The sequence below is a fragment of the Gymnoscopelus braueri genome (genome assembly GCF_963280865.1).
Source record: "Gymnoscopelus braueri genome assembly, chromosome: 16".
In the NCBI taxonomy this organism is placed as follows: domain Eukaryota; kingdom Metazoa; phylum Chordata; class Actinopteri; order Myctophiformes; family Myctophidae; genus Gymnoscopelus; species Gymnoscopelus braueri.
Window position 1 is genome coordinate 40,722,474 of NC_137616.1, and position 17,191 is coordinate 40,739,664.

Genomic DNA, 17,191 nt, shown 5'->3' on the forward strand with positions numbered 1-17,191 from the left:
TCACCTACCTGAAAATGTATTTTCTGTTTATCAAAGAGCTGGAGTTACTGAACAAACACTCTATAGCAATGATTACAATCAGAATATAGTGCTTTATCCTTTTAACAAAAAACGTTTTGTTTTAACCAAAAAATATCACTTACCCTACATATAATTGTTGATTTTTGTGTGTGTGTAATCTCGACTGCATTGCAAGAGGGTAAACCTCAATGCTCTTTTCGAGGATAAATCAAGGTTTCAATCAATTAACCTTAGTCAACTGATAGTCATAGGCATTTATAGAGTAATCGATAAGCTGATTTCCTCCGACACTCAGGGACACAAGCACATGGTTGAAGTTATGGGGGTCTGTGGCCCAAACTTTAATCCCAAACTTCTTGAAATGAAAAAAGTTTGAGAACCACTCAGACAGGTGTGCAGTCGCACCCAGCTCAAAGAGTCAAATTAGTTTGAACTCAGGCCAGTGCTGTTTGGCAGTGATGGAAGAAGTACTCACATTTTTTACTCAAGTAAAAGTGTCAATATCCAGAAATAGTCTGATACAAGTACGAGTTTGGTATTCAATTTTTACTTGAGTAAACGTACAAAAGTATTGGCATCAAAAAGTACTCATAATGCAGAGGGTTCCGTTTTCAAATGTATAAAAATCCTTTCAAATTGACTGTGTGTGTGTGTGTGTGTGTGTGTGTGTGTGTGTGTGTGTGTGTGTGTGTGTGTGTGTGTGTGTGTGTGTGTGTGTGTGTGTGTGCATAGGTCTGAAGTGTTTTTAGTCCTATAGTCCTTTTATATTTATTTTGCACTGTCAAATCTCTGTCTTAATTCTTAATATTTTATGTAAAGCACTTTGAATTGCCTTGTGGAGATATGCTGTACAAATAAACATGCCTTTCCTTATAAAATCATGTCTTGTTGTTAAGTTTCTACTTTTCTTTGCATTTGAAATTATATTAAGAGGCTGTGTGTGTGTTAGTTTAACATTTCAGCATTAGACAATGCCATTAAAGGTCATTTATTTAATGTGCAGTATGGGCGGGGGAGTGAGTTTAACATTTAAAGATCAAGCAACGCCATTAACTATTGTGGAATAAATAAATTAAGGAGGACAGCTGTGAAAGACTACGAAGGACGGCCACAGGGGAGACCTTTGTTAGTCCCACGGGGGAGGGTTTCACCTTCACCCCAGCTGATGGCTACTCAGATGGTCATGATGAGAGGGGTTAATGAGAGGAGTTAAGTGTCTTGCTCAGGGACTGGTGACCTTCTGACAGACTCTCTACCCATTAAGCTACGGCTGCCTCAAAGGCTTAAGAGTCAAGAGGGCAGCAGTGACAGATAATTCTACATAATGTGTACATCTTGTACACACAGTATGACTCATTTTTAACCAACATGATTTGTTCAAATCGAGTCCTTATCCTTTTCGACAGATACGTACAAATACGTCGTTGGGTGTCGGGCAGAAAGCTCTTATCTCCATATTTTGTCGTAACGGCCTTACTTGATCGTCCTAAAGCGTCACACAAAAGCATCGAAAGTAGTAGATCTACAAGCTCGAAACGTGGCGCGAAGCGACGCGTTTCGAGCTTGTAGATCTGCTACTTTTGCCGTTTTTGAATTTGAATCCTGAGAAGTAACAGTTTTGGACATAATGAGGTTTCCACCCGACAGAGACGATAATTATGTTTATGCATTTGTTTTAACGTTTCTGGACCCCGAAAGCGTTTCACAACAACATTTTCTACACAGGCTGCCTGCAGCAAGCAAACCCACGTTGCATGTCAACCAGGCTGACTTTGCCCTTCCCCATGTGTGTAGCCTATGTACTGTATTTACTAATAAGCAAAATTAATGCGATATAGTATGCCTTTTAGCCAAGTCCATGAAAGTGCCTATAGAATGGCGTTCACCTTTTACATTTCTTACAAGATGGAGCCAACGGTCTAAATTGGACCTGGCGCCGTGCCAGCTCTTCATTAGCCTTCCTTGGTCCGGTCTCTTTGGCTCCCTCTCTGTGGCCCCATCATTACTCCTGGCTGTGATTCACTAATGAGAACGCAACGGAATACCAATTTAATACGTTTAGAGATCAAGGTTAAGATATACAGTTTACTGTACTGTATATATTCAAGCATTTAGGTGTTGACAGGGGATGAAGACGAATGGAAAAAAGTAATATTACTAGTATTGGCTTTTGAAAATAGTCGACGTAGAGGTTAATGTGTATGTTTTGTAATAATAAAAAATCTACAAAGTAACTAGGAAACTAAAGTATTCAAATAACTGTAGTGGAGTAAAGAAGTACAATATTTGCCTCTGAGATGTAGAGTACAAGTATTAAAGTATTGAAAATACTCCAGAATTCCACTTATACCAGAAACGCCTATAATGTGGTTAAAATGAGTGTGATGCTGTATTAACTCATTTAGCCAGGGGTCTCACCGTCCAGGACCCCACTTTGAGAACCACTGACTTACAGCAACCTTTCCAGAAGGTTCCACTTACCAGAGACATGGCTCTCATCATCTCCTATAACCTCCCCTTCCCCTCTCATGGTCTCTGGATGGACATCCAGGAAATCAAGGACGAGGCACACATTAGATCTCCATCCAATCACCTTTAGAACCACGCCGGGTTCAAATTCAACATCAAACCTCTCTCCCCCTCAATAATGAGCAATGCCTGGGGGGTTGAATATTGCTTGCTTAGCTCTTTCCATTAACCCATCAAGACCTGAAGCCGATTGTACATACTGTATGTCTTCTAAATCCCAACAGTATGTTGCTATATCAGCGGTTCTCAAACTTTTTCATAATTGTCAAGGACCCCCAAAATGATATGTATTTGGCCGCGGCCCCTCCCCCCATCTCAAAATAGTAGGTTCCAGGGACCCCACAAGAGGCAAAGATTTGAGTTAAAATGTCTTTAAAAGAATATAAATTCACAGATGTGCACACATTTTAAAAAATAGCAGATCTACAAGCTCGTAGCACGGTATGAGCTTGTATATCTGCTATTTTTGAATAGACAAAGTGTTAGGGGTGTGCCGATATATCGTCCCGCGATATGTCGCGATACGTTTTCGTGACGATGTGTATTGTTTTGGCGTTTTTTTTAAAGAAAATAATATATATATTTTTCAATAATAATGCAAAAACAGAAGTATATGTTTGCATTTGCTTTTTTTCCCCCCATATATTTTCATAATAAAAAGTGCCATATATCGTATCGCACGTGAGCCCAATATCGTGTATCGTATCATGATCGGCACACCCCTACAAAGTGTAAAATAATGCTTCTTTAGCTCAAATCTAAAAATGACACAGCGTTCCCGGTCTTAATGGATTAAGGACTTCAGGGCAGATTAATTACACACCATTAGCTGTTTAACAAAGGAAAAAAAGGAAAATGACTAATGGAAAGCAGCCAGGGACAAACTAAAGCATAATGACACGGAAATGGAGCAGACAAGGAACGAGGGATGGACAGACGGATAGAAGAGAGAAATAGAAAAGAGAGGTGGATGGAGTAAAAAAAGAACGAGGGATGGACAAAGGGCAGGAACTAATGAGGGAGAGATACGGGGAGGGAGGAGAGCGATGGAAAAGTATCATTTTGTCAGGACTCATTTGTCATGTGAACTTTGTTCAGGCCCGACGGAAGAGAGAGATTGGAAAGGGAAAAGAGAAAAGAAAATGTAATTATTCAGAATGGATCGTTTCAGTGGTGGACAATAACGAGGTACCTTTACTTTATTACTGTACTAAGGACATTATTTGAGTATCTGTACCTCACTTGTATTTTGGGATATTTATGACTTTCACTCCTCTATATATTTCATTACATTACAGTCATTTAGCAGACGCTTTTATCCAAAGCGACATACAATAAGTGCATTCAGCATAGGTAGGCAAGAAAACTACTAATCACCGGAAATTAAGTGCATTCTCTTCTAAAACAAGCAACTAAGAGTATACCTACTAGCGCTAAGGTAAAGGTGCAATATATCAGCTACCTACTTTCTTAAACAGATGAGACAAATAGGAAAATCAAATGAGCAAGAGCTAAAACCAATAAGCATATTGAATAACAAGATCTAATAAAACAAGAGCTCGTACAACTAATTGACAACAAGTAGGCAAGGCTAAGAGGAAGGGTCAGGGTAGTGTTTCCTGAAGAGGTGGGTTTTCAGCCTGCGGCCAAAGATTTCAAAGACAAATATTGTACTCTTGACACCACCACATTTATAGGAAGGGAAAAAGTACAGGACTCAATACGGCTCATACTGCATGTACTTCATCTGTGACAAGTGACAAATAGAGTTTATGCATCAATAAAATAGCAAAATGTGCCGGTCAAGCTCACAACGGCTTCACAATGTGAGCTTATGGATCGGCAATTTTCTCTGTACGGACAAGCACACAAATAGGGCTTTTAAGACATCTAACTTCAGCTCTATGGGCCTGGTTCTGCTCTGGAAATGTGGATTAAGAATAAACAAACTGTTGTTCAATCCATGTTTTGCTCTGATGTAATTTATGTTCATCTTCCTTTGACTTTGGTCATTTTGCTGAATAGTGTAAATAGCCACTTCTACAAGCTCACACTTTCAGATCTGCTATTTGTGTTTTTTGACTTTTTTATTTTATTGTTTACAATGTGCCTATAATGACATGGGACACCACATTTAAAGGAGTAATTCACCCCCCCCCCCAAAAATATAATTTTGTATCAATTAACACACCCCATCACGAAGCATTGAATTCATGGAGATTCTGTCGTTTTTATCGCATTCCTAAGACATTAATTTGATAACAGGCGGTCTCTCCGGTAGGACACATAAAGAGTCTCCTTTGTATCTCCTCCCGGATACATTAGCATCTTTATTATTATCATCACATTATTGGCTCAGGAATGTGACAAAAACTCCAATTCAATGATTCATGGGGTGTGCAATTGATAGAAAAGAAGTAATTTCTTTGGGTGAACTACTCCTTTAAACTTAATCACACAAAAGCTAAACATCATGACAGAAATAAGAACCGGTTCCTTATCGTCCCAAGAAGACCAGTAGCTGAAATAACGAGCAGAAAGACGGCGAGAAGTAGATAAATTAAAAGTATATGGATGTGTTTTACTGGACAGGGGGAAGTGCTTTGAAGTGCAACTCTTCCTGTCCTCCCCTCCCTCACCACCAGCCCGTCCTTCCGTCCCCCACAGAGTTCATTATGGACAGACATAAAGTACCTCCACATGTCCTCTGTCAACCCCCATGCTCCTTCTGAGGGCAAGGGCTCTCTCAACCTCTTTCCGTGTTCAAAGACCCCCAGGTTTGGCATGCTTTAGGCCAGTGGTTCTCAAAGTGGGGTCCGGGGACCCCCAGGGGTCCTTGGTGGGGGGGTACCAGGGGGTCCCCAGCAAAATGTGTTAATGCAGCATCACAATCATTTTAACCACTTTAGTTTTCGAGAAATCGGGGAAAGTTGGGGCAAATCTTTGAATATATATATATTTTTTCAACTCAAATCTTTGCTTCTGGTGGTCCCTGGAACAACATATTATGAGATGGGGGTCGGAGGACAAATACATATCATTTTGAGGGTCCTTGACATGAAAAAGTTAGAGAACCACTCATATAGAAACATACGTTTTCCAGAAACCTGTTAGGATTTAGAAGACATTTTGTAAAATAGCCAGAAGAAAAGATTTCAGTTACAAATGTTCGCTTCAAAAATATATATTATATTCAAAGTAATGACTTCAACACGTTTTAACGATTAAAAAAAAAAATGCTATTTTTGAACAGCCAAATAAAACAAACAACACAGATGCGTTCCCAGTCTTAATGGGTTAAAGGAATACTTCCCCCAAAAGACATTTTTTTTAAACTCTCAATAACTCACCCCCTGATGCCTTGAATTCACAGACATTTTTTGTCGCATCATGCCTGCGTGGTGAATGAGGAATCCGAACAGGAATAAAATATTTAGCCTTTGGCGATTTGTTTAAAGGTAACGTGCATTATAAATCAAATGTATTATGATTAACCATTTGATTAATCAAAATTAATAGCGGTCCATGATTAACGACAGCAAAACTATATAACAAACTTTTCATAAACACTATCACAATATAATCACAGTGTCTAGACTTGCATAATCCAGTTGCATGCACTGTGTACTTCCAAACCAAAACACCACAGTCTAGCTATCAAACGCTGCATTATTTAAAACATTTCTGGTGTAAACAAAAAGTTGCCTGGTATGAATGAGGAGCGCGCCGGGCGTGTGCACGAGATGTGGAGCGCCCTAGGCGCGTGCACGTGGTGTTAAGTGTGCCCGGGGGACGTGCGCGCATGAGGTTGTATTCAGGTCAATCGAATAAATCACACAGAACTCAACCATTTCCAATCATTTATTCAACTTGCATTCGTTCACCTCAATTCTGTACAGAATGAGAGATAGAGGTGTTTGCTATACGCACAGTGCAGGCAGGCAGGGGGGGGGACCAGTGATTCTCAACCTTTCAAATTTCAAGGACCCCAGGTTTAATATGCATCCGACAACGGACCCCAATTTGATCCGATTTTTTTATAAAATCCGGGACCCCCAAACTACACTGTAAATTCCTCAGGGTAAATTCAAAATCAAATGGACCCGTAAACGGGTCCATTTGGTTCCATTCGTATGCTCTCAGAGTTAAATTTAAACCCGTTAAGGGGTCCTATTTGGACCACTGGTGGTCCCCCCCGCCCCGGAACCTATGTTGAGAACCAGTGGACGAGACACACACAACCCGCCCCACTAAAATCAAAGAGTTTCAGAGATGAGAACGTTATAAATGACCTCCACCCAAAGAGACTAGTGTTGTAGCAAACTATACAAACTACCAACAACAACGTTGGCAACTAAAAACATTTCACTGCCATGTATATGTTATGAGGCAGCTGAGAAAATAAAAGCTTTGAATCTTGGAACTACAAACTCCGCCCCCCCCCCCCCCCTGCAACCAACATGCAGATACAGTGATATGTCTGGTATACGTTTTCTACATTCATAACAAAAAGTGACTACAATGGAGTAAAAGGCATAAGTTCAAAAGTCGAAACAATGGTGGCCCCCATGCACTACACAGTAAAATCCTTAGTTAATGTAACTCTGAGAGTTACAAATAATTGAATTAACCACTTAAACCCTCTAACTTTGCTGTCGGGCAGAAACCTCCTATCTCCATATTCTAACTTTTTGTGTTTTTTTTGGTAAATTAAAGGAGTAGTTCAACCAAAAAAATCGTATTTTCAATCAATTATACACCCCGTGAAGCCTTGAATTCAGGGATTTTTTTTTCTCGCATTCCTGAGACAATAATTTGATGACCGGTCATTAAATTATTGGCTTAGTAATCGGTCCGTAAATGGATCCCAACCCTATGCTGGACTCAAAGTTACCATGGATGTGGAGAGTCCAACAGGGAAGGAGAGACCGGTTGGACTCAATGTTACCACAGACCTACAGCATTTTTTTTGGTAATAAAAATAGTCAGTGATTACATTTACATTACAATACATTTTGTTCAAATATGAAAGAAGAAAAACAAGCTGTGTCACTTTTGCCATTTTAGAATTTGAATCCTGAAGTCAACAGTTGTATTGTTACAGTTGTAACAGCTTGTATTGTAGATATATTCTATTTTCTCTGAATATTCGCCTATTGTCATTGAAGGTTAGCCTATTATGATATGACCAGAACAGTAATGCTAGGCTTCTAATGGTTAACAGCAACGTTGTTAATATAGTGACGTCATAGAATGTTGTAGGGTTTAATATAATTGTCTCTATGGACTAATCATCAAAAGTTAACTGAAAACCATATCCAAAGAATGATAGTGGATACAAGACTTGTGTCGCTGGAATTTACGTCCTTTGATACAAGGGCCAACAGTTTGCGATAGGTTAAGGAGTTTTACATGGAGTTTGAGGGTGTAAGAAATCGGTTGTACATTTGCAATGCTTATAGTATGAACACCGGTGTAAAATATACCTTTGTCAAGAAAGGTTATTTTCCACCATTTTATCTACTTTTCAAGAACATTTGAATACAAGTTAAAATGTAGATGTTAAATAAACTGAATTGTACTTCAATGAAAAAACAAACAACAACAACATTGTGGAAAATGTAGGTGATGATTTGGGGGAGATCTGGATAAGGGATTGGATTGAGGAACAGTTTTGACTTTCAGACAATAATAATAATAGAAGAAGGGAACCATGGTGACCGACTTCAGATGAGAAGCCAAATCAAGTTCTGTCGGATCCACAGAGAGGAACAATCTAAACACAATCTTCGTTGTAAATCTGGACAACCTGGTCAGCTATAGGCAGTCACTCTGTTCAATTAATAAGAGCGTCAAATATTCTGCTTGTTAAGTAGTCAAATCCAACCTGCACGTCAGCAAATCAATCAAAGGGTAGACAGACAGTCAGGTAGTCATGTACAGTAGCCAGTCAGCCCTGCAGGCTAAAAGGCCAGCCGGTCTGTAGGTCAAATATTTGGGTAGTTACCTGGTCAATTAAGCAGTCAGCAAGCAAAAATACAAGTATTGCTTAATTTGTCCCGTCGTATGATGGTGTCATGTGTTGAAAATAGCCGATCTATAAGCTTATAGATCTGCTATTTTCAAAATAGCCGCTCTACAGTATAAGCTTACAGATCTGCTATTTTATACACACAACGTATAAACGCCACGCATTTAGCCAGTCAGTCGCTCACGTAAGAGCAAGTCAGTCCCGTCAGCCAGCTTTGTCAGCCAATCAGCAGAATCACTTATGCAGTCAGTCAGTCACTTAACCAACGTCAGCGAGGGTTCTGCACACACAGGCGCTCATTGTTGTAAACAGTCCAATGATTTCAATCATGGCCTCCACTGGGGACGGGGCAGAATGTCTTTCGTCACTCACTCACACACACAAGCAAAGCCTGGGTATGAGTGTGCGAGTCAGGGTGTGTGTGTGTGTGTGTGCATGGTCTGCCTGCATAATATGCGTAAGCTCAAAAGATTTGTGTGTGTGTGTGCTCGCGAGTGTATAATATGCATGCAGCCCCACCCACACACACACACACACACGCGCGCGCGCACACACACACACACGATTTGTGTGTGGCTTGTAAATGTGCAGTGATTGTGTGCACACCACACGGCGTACAAACGGTCCGCTCTCAGCTTCCTGCTCGTGTCAGTTCCTTGTTTGGCAGATCAGTGACAGATATGTGGAGAGAAACATGCTGTGGTGAAGGGGGGAGGGGTGGATGGGGGCTTTGTGACAGCAGAGCCAGACTGATGCTAGAATATTTTGAGTCCGATGCCGATACCTATGTTGGAGAGTTAGACTTAGACCATCGATTACCCATGTTTTGTCAAAGTCGGTTTCTAATTGAGAACATTTAACTTATAAATAAAACAAAACAAGTTTTTGATGGATACAAAATTATCACACACAGATAGCCGATCTATAAGCTCGTAAACCTGCTATTTTTGAAAAAGATTATGGGTAGGAGTGTGTGCGCATAATATTTGTGTAATCAACTTTGAAAAAACCTATGCCTATGTACTGTACATGCCAACATAGGGACTCAATAGGAACACATTGGCTGTGTAACCGACGATACCATCGTAAAAAAAAAAAGGCAAATAATGGCCGATATAATCGGCCCGACCGATATATCAGTCAGGCTCTATTTGACAGACCTCTGGAAGGACAGACATGCATGCAGACAGACAGACAGACAGACAGACAGACAGACAGACAGACAGACAGACAGACAGACAGACAGACAGACAGACAGACAGACAGACAGACAGACAGACAGACAGACAGACAGACAGACAGACAGACAGACGTCTACAGATGGAGAGACTGGTAGAAGGAGACGATGGAGGAGTAAGTAGAACAGAGGGCTTCTTTCTTTCATTATTTCCCGGTGGTGAGGAGTTTGAGGGCTTTCTGGAGGTTCTGGATGGCCGTGGCGACGTCCTCGTACTGCAGAGCGCTGCCCGCGTACTTACAGTACTTCTGGGCCAGAGTGAAGTCCTCTGCACTGAGACGCACATCACCTGGAGAGAGAGAGGGAGAGAGAGAGGGAGGGAGAGGGAGGGAGAGAGACATTCGATACACTTATTTGTTTTAGCTCTTGCTCATTTGATTTTCCTATTTGTCTCATCTGTTTAACCCATTGAGACCTGAAGCCGATTCTACATGTCTCCAAAAGCTCAACAGTATTCTAAAAAACTTATGTTTCTATATCAGTGGTGCTCAATCTTTTTCGTGTCAAGGACCCCCAAAATTATATGTATTTGGCCGCGGACCCCCATCAAAATATTTTGTTCTAGGGACCCCCAGAAGCAAAGATTTGAGTTAAAAACGGTTCGCTTTAAAAAAAGATATATTCAAAGATTTGCACACATTTTCACGATTTTTCAAAAATAGCAGATCTACAAGCTCGTAGCGCGGCACTCGGTGCCGCGCTATGAGCTTGTATATCTGCTATTTTTGAATAGCCCAAAGTGTAAAATAATGCTTTTTAGCTCAAATCTAAAAAGGTCTTAATGGGTTAAGAAAGTAGGTAGCTGATATATTGCATTTTTACCTTAGCGCTAGGTCTTAGTTGCTTGCTTTAGAAGAGAATGCACTTAATACTTCTGGTGATTAGTAGTTTTCTTGCCTACCTATGTTGAATGCACTTATTGCAAGTCGCTTTGGATAAAAGCGTCTGCTAAATGACTGTAATGTAAATGTAATGAGATGGGGGAGAGAGAGCAATGCAACACATCATTTTTACTCCCTTTTAATTGTACATGCATTATTTTGTTTTGATTGTATTGTTCCACTTTGGCAATGTAAACGTATGTTTTCTCATGCCAAGAAAGCACCTCTGAATTTGATTGAATTGAGAGAGAGAGAGAGAGAGAGAGAGAGAGAGAGAGAGAGAGAGAGAGAGAGAGAGAGAGAAAATACAATGACAGAGGGAGAGAAAGAAGGAATGAGTGTGGGAAAGAGAGAGGCAGAGGAAAGGCAATGAGAGAGAGAGAGAGAGAGAGAGAGAGAGAGAGAGAGAGAGAGAGAGAGAACAATACAAGGGAATATATAGAGAGAGAAAATGTGGGAGAAAAAGAGCGATAAGGAGAGAGTGTGGGTGAGTGAGAGCAGGGGGAGTGGGAGGAAGTGGGAGAAAGGGGGGGGGGAGAAAAAAGAGGAATAAAGAAATGAGAGATGAGGGAAATGGTGAGTCAGAGGTGAGAGCGAGGGACAGAGAGAGAGAGACAGAGAGAGAAAGTAATGTAAATTCTCAATGGTACCATTGAGTATGTACAGTATCCACAAAATGGTTATCTAGTCCAAAGGTCACGATGGAGAATGTATTCTGTATTCCATTTTCGACACAAGATCACTCTGCAATGGCGGATCGCGCTAGAAGTATTATTGTACCCTCGACCATCGCGCAGACACCCTTTGTTTACATCAGGGTCCTCGTGGTGGCTTCTACAGCTCTAAACAGATCAGCGTAAACGGTAAGAAGCGCTGGCACTGAAGGATGTACCCGGTTTAAAAAAAACCTCTGGCACTCGATGTGTTAAATGAGTGAACATAATAAGTGCGATCAATATGTCCTGGATGTTTGCATTGTGTAAACAAATCTTTTCTATCAGTGACTATACATTCGACAACACTTTTCAAATCAATATGCACTTTAAAATGCAATAAAATGCCACTATATAGCATAACTTTGATAAAGAATAACAAAAACATTTCCACAATATTCAGCGTGTTGGGTGTACAGTATCTCAACCAGGTTTCAAGTACTCTGCGCGTTGATTTTGGCTTATCCTCCGAAATCAAACAAGCCGTGGTATGCTTTTAAAAAAAATGGCCTGGCAGTAATGTCAAGAATGCCGGTCGAGTCAAAGTCAATTGGATAAACATGCCAGTGTGGTCCTTTAAGACCAATGTAATCGTAAATCAGCGCCGCAATAAATAATAAAAGCGTGACACTTTATTGGTATCATGGCTGGAAATTACAAGCTACAGTAGGTGGTCGCTGGAGGACATAAAAAGACCATAGAACATGGTGAAAGTACTGGCACCGTGTTCAATGTACCATGTGGTTACTTACAGTTGCATCATGTAGTCTGTCTGTCTGTCTGTCTGTCTGACTATGATGGGTAACCTGTGGTGTAAAGTAACTAAGTACATTTACTCAAGTACTGTACTTAAGTACAAATTTGAGGTACTTTTACTTTACCGGAGTATTTCCAATTGTCTATACTTTTACTTCTACTCCACTACATCTCAGAGGCAAATATTGTACTTTTACTCCACTACAATTATTTGAAACGTTTAGTTACTAGTTACTTTGCAGATATAAATGATTATATTATAAAATATACATTAACCACTTTAGCCTTATTTTATACCATGGCTATTTGAAAATAGCAGATCTACAAGCTCACAACGCGTCGCGATGCGACGCGTTGTGAGCTTGTAGATCGGCTATTTTCAAACATTATAGCACTTTTACTTTTGACACTTTAAGTACATTTTGATATCAATACTTTTGTACTTTTACTCAAGTAAGTTTTGAATTCCGGACTTTTACTTGTAACAGAGTATTTCTACACTGCAGTATTGATACTTTTACTTAAGTAAAACATTTGAGTACTTTTTCCACCACTGTGGGTAACCCAAAACCCTCCATAACCTGAAACCTTTCCAGAACCAGTCAAGTTCTGCAATGTTTTTTTGTTTTGTTTGTGTAAGTGAAAATAGCCGATCTACAAGCTCACAACAGGCCGCAACAGGACATGTTGTGAGCTTGTATATCTCCTGAGCAGGCACATTTTTGGGGGCTTTTTCTGCCTATATTGATAGGATAGTGGGCTGACAGGAAATGGGGAGAGAGATGGGGGGGGAGACACACAGCAAAGGTCGTCGGGATCGGGAGTCGAACCCGCGACACACTGTCAAGCTGGATGACCAGCATAACGTGGTACTGTATGCGCCTGGACCACTAGGCTAGTGGGCGCCCCCAGCAGAACACTTTTTTAACCACTTTATCTATTTATATGTTGGCAATTCAAAAATAGCAGATATACAAGCTCACAGTGTCACTTTGTGCCACGCTGTGAGCTTGTACATCTACTATCTTTGAACATTTTGGGATATTATTTTTTTTATACATAAATCGTCTCTTCTGGGGGGTCCCTGGCAAAACCTTTTCAGATGGGGGGGGGGGGTCCACGGCCAAATACATATCAATTTGGGGGGGTCCTTGACATGAAAAAGTTAGAGAAACACTGGTGTTGTGCAGCTTATATTTGCAGAGATATGTACATGTGTCTTTATGCTGAGATGCACCACTCCCTGTGAGCTCATCTGGGTTAACAACGTCTCTCCCTCTCTCTCTCTGCCCCCCTGTCCTCCTCCTCCTCCTCCTGCCTACCTCTCCTCTTTCTCCCCTTCTCCCTCTCGGACCCCTAGCCCCCCCCCCCCCCTCCCCTCACTCACCGTCATCATCATCTCTCTTTATTGCTGTCTCTCCTCTCTTCCCTCCCTATACTCTATATGAGTCCCATCCGCTCCACTCCCCTCCCTCTCTGTATTCCGCCCGTTCCCGAGGGAGGGGGGGTTCCTTAACTCAAACCATACAAACTGAGGGGCCCTCCCCTCCCCTCCCCTCCCCTCCTAAGCCCACGGTTCACTTGAGCCCAAGCAGGTCTCTGCAGGACAGAGGTCAGTTTTCACATCATGGTGTTGCTGTGGCATGGGGGGAACCTTTCTATTTCTAGAAATATTCTACCTTTTTTGTTTGTTTTCACTTCAACGTCCCCTCAGTCTGAACTCCTCTTCTCACCTCATCTCTTCTCACCTTCCAACACCCCCCCTACACACACACACACACACTCATACACACATCCCTTCCCTTAAATACAGTCGTTCTCAAACTTTTTCATGTCAAGGATCCACTCAAATTAATCAAGTATTTGGCCGTGGAACCCCCATCTGAAAATAATGTTTGTGTCACAAAACTTGGGACTTGCAAGTTTCGTTTTGTTAAAATGTACTATTTTCAAATAGTCGATGTATAGGGTTAAAGTGGTTAATGTGATTGTTATGCTTTATTAACAAATTTTGCTGGGTGGGACACCCTGGAATCTCCTCTGTTACCCCTTGGGAGGGGGAGGGGGGGGTCCCCACTTTGAGAACCAATGCCTTAGTCTATCAAAGATCCCGTCAAAGCCAAGGAACAGCAACGAACAACATTATCTGCGGAATTGAGAACTGGGAATAATGTTTACCCAGTTCTATTCTGTGCCACCATGTTTGGTGAGTCGGTGGAATTTGCCCTTTAACTCTTTGCCTGTCTCATCGGATTCTGCTAAGGCTCAGCCTGCCCTCGACGAGAAAGACGAGATTTCGTGTTTTCAGTGGTTTTCCACCAGATGGCGCTGTTATCAACCGTATGAACAGGGATGCATTGGTCATGGGACGCGGTAAGACGCCGTGCAACCCCTTTTTTGAGCAGGAGCACGCGCACGCATCGATTTAAAACAACCCTTAATGCACACCTCAACAAAGTTTACAAAGGCTCCAGACTGCCGGGTGTCACACCAACATGAATTAACATAGGAATGAGCCTAGATGCATATCAATTGTCCATTGTGTGACCTGTAGTGTAGGTGTCAAGCGATGTGTGCGTGACGTCTTTAAAATAGCGTCCCACCACTAACAAAATCACTGATACAAAACTGCGTATGAATGATGCTTTCACTGCCTGATGGCGACAGACCCGGAATTGACGTCATTTAAAAAAAGAAAAGCTCATTTACTTCCTGTTTATTTCCTATGGGGGAAATCGCTATACTACTGTATATCTCCGTTCCTCTTGCTTTACGGCAAAAACAAGCTGATTTCAAACGGCCACAGCTGTGCAATGGATTACCCCGTGCGGACATATATATATATTTTTCCTCTACTACGACAACCTTGTGCGTGTAATGGGGCGATCTCCGTGAGGACGGAGGTCACGGAGAATATTCCGTGAACTTTCAAAGGTACAGTAAAATCGCTGGCAGTGGGGTGACACTATTACACTATCACTCTGGCAGTCAAAGAGTTAATAGCAAGAGATGGTGGAATCTTTCTTGATATCGTTGCTGTTGGGCAGAAACCTCCTATCTCCACTTTTTTGAGTTTTTATTTTGTGTAAATGAACGCCCTCCTTGATCATGCTACAGGGTCACACACAAGTATCAAAAGTAGCAGATCTACGAACTCGAAACGCAGCGCTACTGCTACTTTTGAGTTTTGAATTTGAATCCTGACAAGTAACAGTTTTGGACATACAGTGTGAGGTTTCCACCCGACAGAGACGATATATAATATAAAATATCAAAATCCTGGCAATGACTTTTGAGTAGTTACTGTTGTTTGCCTTTGCAGGACAGAACAAGTTGCTCCCCCAGGCCCCTAGCTGAGAAGAACTGCTCCCAAGGGACCTGCAGCTATCAAAATGAAAGAGCCTTATTTTTGATGACCATGTATTGTTTACAATACCCCATATACCATTTCACTGTTTGGCTCTGTAAGAAGCAGAGCCGTCTGTGTGTGTGCGTGTGCGTGTGTGTGTGTGTGTGCTTGTATTACTATACTTGTGAGGACCAAATGTCAAGTATAGTAGAATTTGAGAAATGTCCCTTTTTTTTCCTTTCATGGTAAAAAATAGAACATGTTTAGAGATAGGTTTACAATTTAAGAAAGAGGCCTGATTTACGCTTAGTTGCATAAAATCATTGTCTTCAAATGTTGACGTCCTCACAGGAATAGTAATACACACGTGTGTGTGTGTGTGTGTGCGTGTGCGTGTGCGTGTGTGTGCGTGCCAGGAGCATGCCTGGCTGGCTCTGCGGCCAATTAACACAAAACAACACACTTGATGCATTTGATGTCGACACCCCCCAGATGGTTCAAGCCCAAGTTCTCTGGGACCGTTCCAGAGACGAGGAGGAGCACCCACTCCAGGCCCTGTGTCCTGGAGAAGGTCATGTATAGCTATGGAGGAGGATCCAAGCACTTTCATGCACTAATAACATCCACAAGTTGGACAACCAACCACCACAAGTGGTCTTGGCTTTAATTAACACCAGAGGCACTCCAATCCATTTCATCAATTCACTTATTTGGTGGACTGGAGGGGACCGGGGGGGGGGGGGGGGGTGTTACAACTACATTAACAATATCAAGAGTGTTTGACACATTTCTAAAGATTTGTTCATGTATTTTGATACATGACCATTCGATGTGTGATGTCTCTGCAACAGGACATGGCACATGGGAAACAACATATTTTTTACATCCAGTCATCGAAGTCTGATGTTTTTATTATCATCTTCTATGGCATGCACTGAAGGGCCGAGCCGTATAGAACAGCGTCTGTATACTGTAGTATGTATGTGGCTCCAGGCCAGACTGACCTCCAGGTACTGACATTGCTCAGGGAGGTCACGCTGTTAGCATTATGCCGACGCAAAATTGTCACTTTTGAGTGCATGTCTGTTGAACTGCAGCTGCAACCGTGGCTCCATTCCCTATAGGAGGAAATGCTCAGAGGTTTTGAATCATAAACGGTCTTGTAACTAGTCAGCTGAGAGAACTATAGTATACAATATATCGTCCCCACTTTATACTGCCCATCATTTTACATCGTCACACAAAAGCACACAAAAGTAGCAGATCCACAACGCGTCGCTTTGCGCCGCGTTTCGAGCTCGTCGATCTGCTACTTATCATGCTTTTGAATTTGAATCCTGAAAAGTAACGGTTTTGGACTTGGATGGATGCAGGATAAGTAAATGATTCATTCAACTTCAGCAAAGACTGCCAATGAAGGAGATTAATAAGGGTATAACAGTTCATCAAACGAGAAAAAGAGAGAAAAGAAAACATGCTTGATATCTTAGCCACAGCACTGGAGAAACTTAAATCATGCTATTAACATCATACATACTTATTGATTATTACTATCTCATTCCTTTTCTCTTCCCTTTTACTGCGGTTTTGTACCCGTATTTGCTTTGTTTTAGTTTTATTTATTTATTTTATTACTTATTTGATATATTAATGTATTTGCCCTGTCTATGCTTG

The 17,191-nt window shown here is 41.4% G+C and overlaps 1 protein-coding gene across 1 annotated transcript in view; it reads right to left on the minus strand.

The window, feature by feature from the left end:
- Positions 1 to 6,393: 6,393 nt before the first annotated feature.
- The window catches only part of vta1 (vesicle (multivesicular body) trafficking 1), a 142,777-nt gene continuing 131,979 nt past the window's right edge, over positions 6,394 to 17,191 (minus strand). Inside the window, exon 8 of the mRNA XM_080454182.1 lies at positions 6,394 to 10,107. Within this exon, the coding sequence (XP_080310308.1) occupies positions 9,965 to 10,107 (143 nt within the window). The 3' untranslated portion in view covers positions 6,394 to 9,964. The remainder of the gene's footprint in view (positions 10,108 to 17,191) is intronic.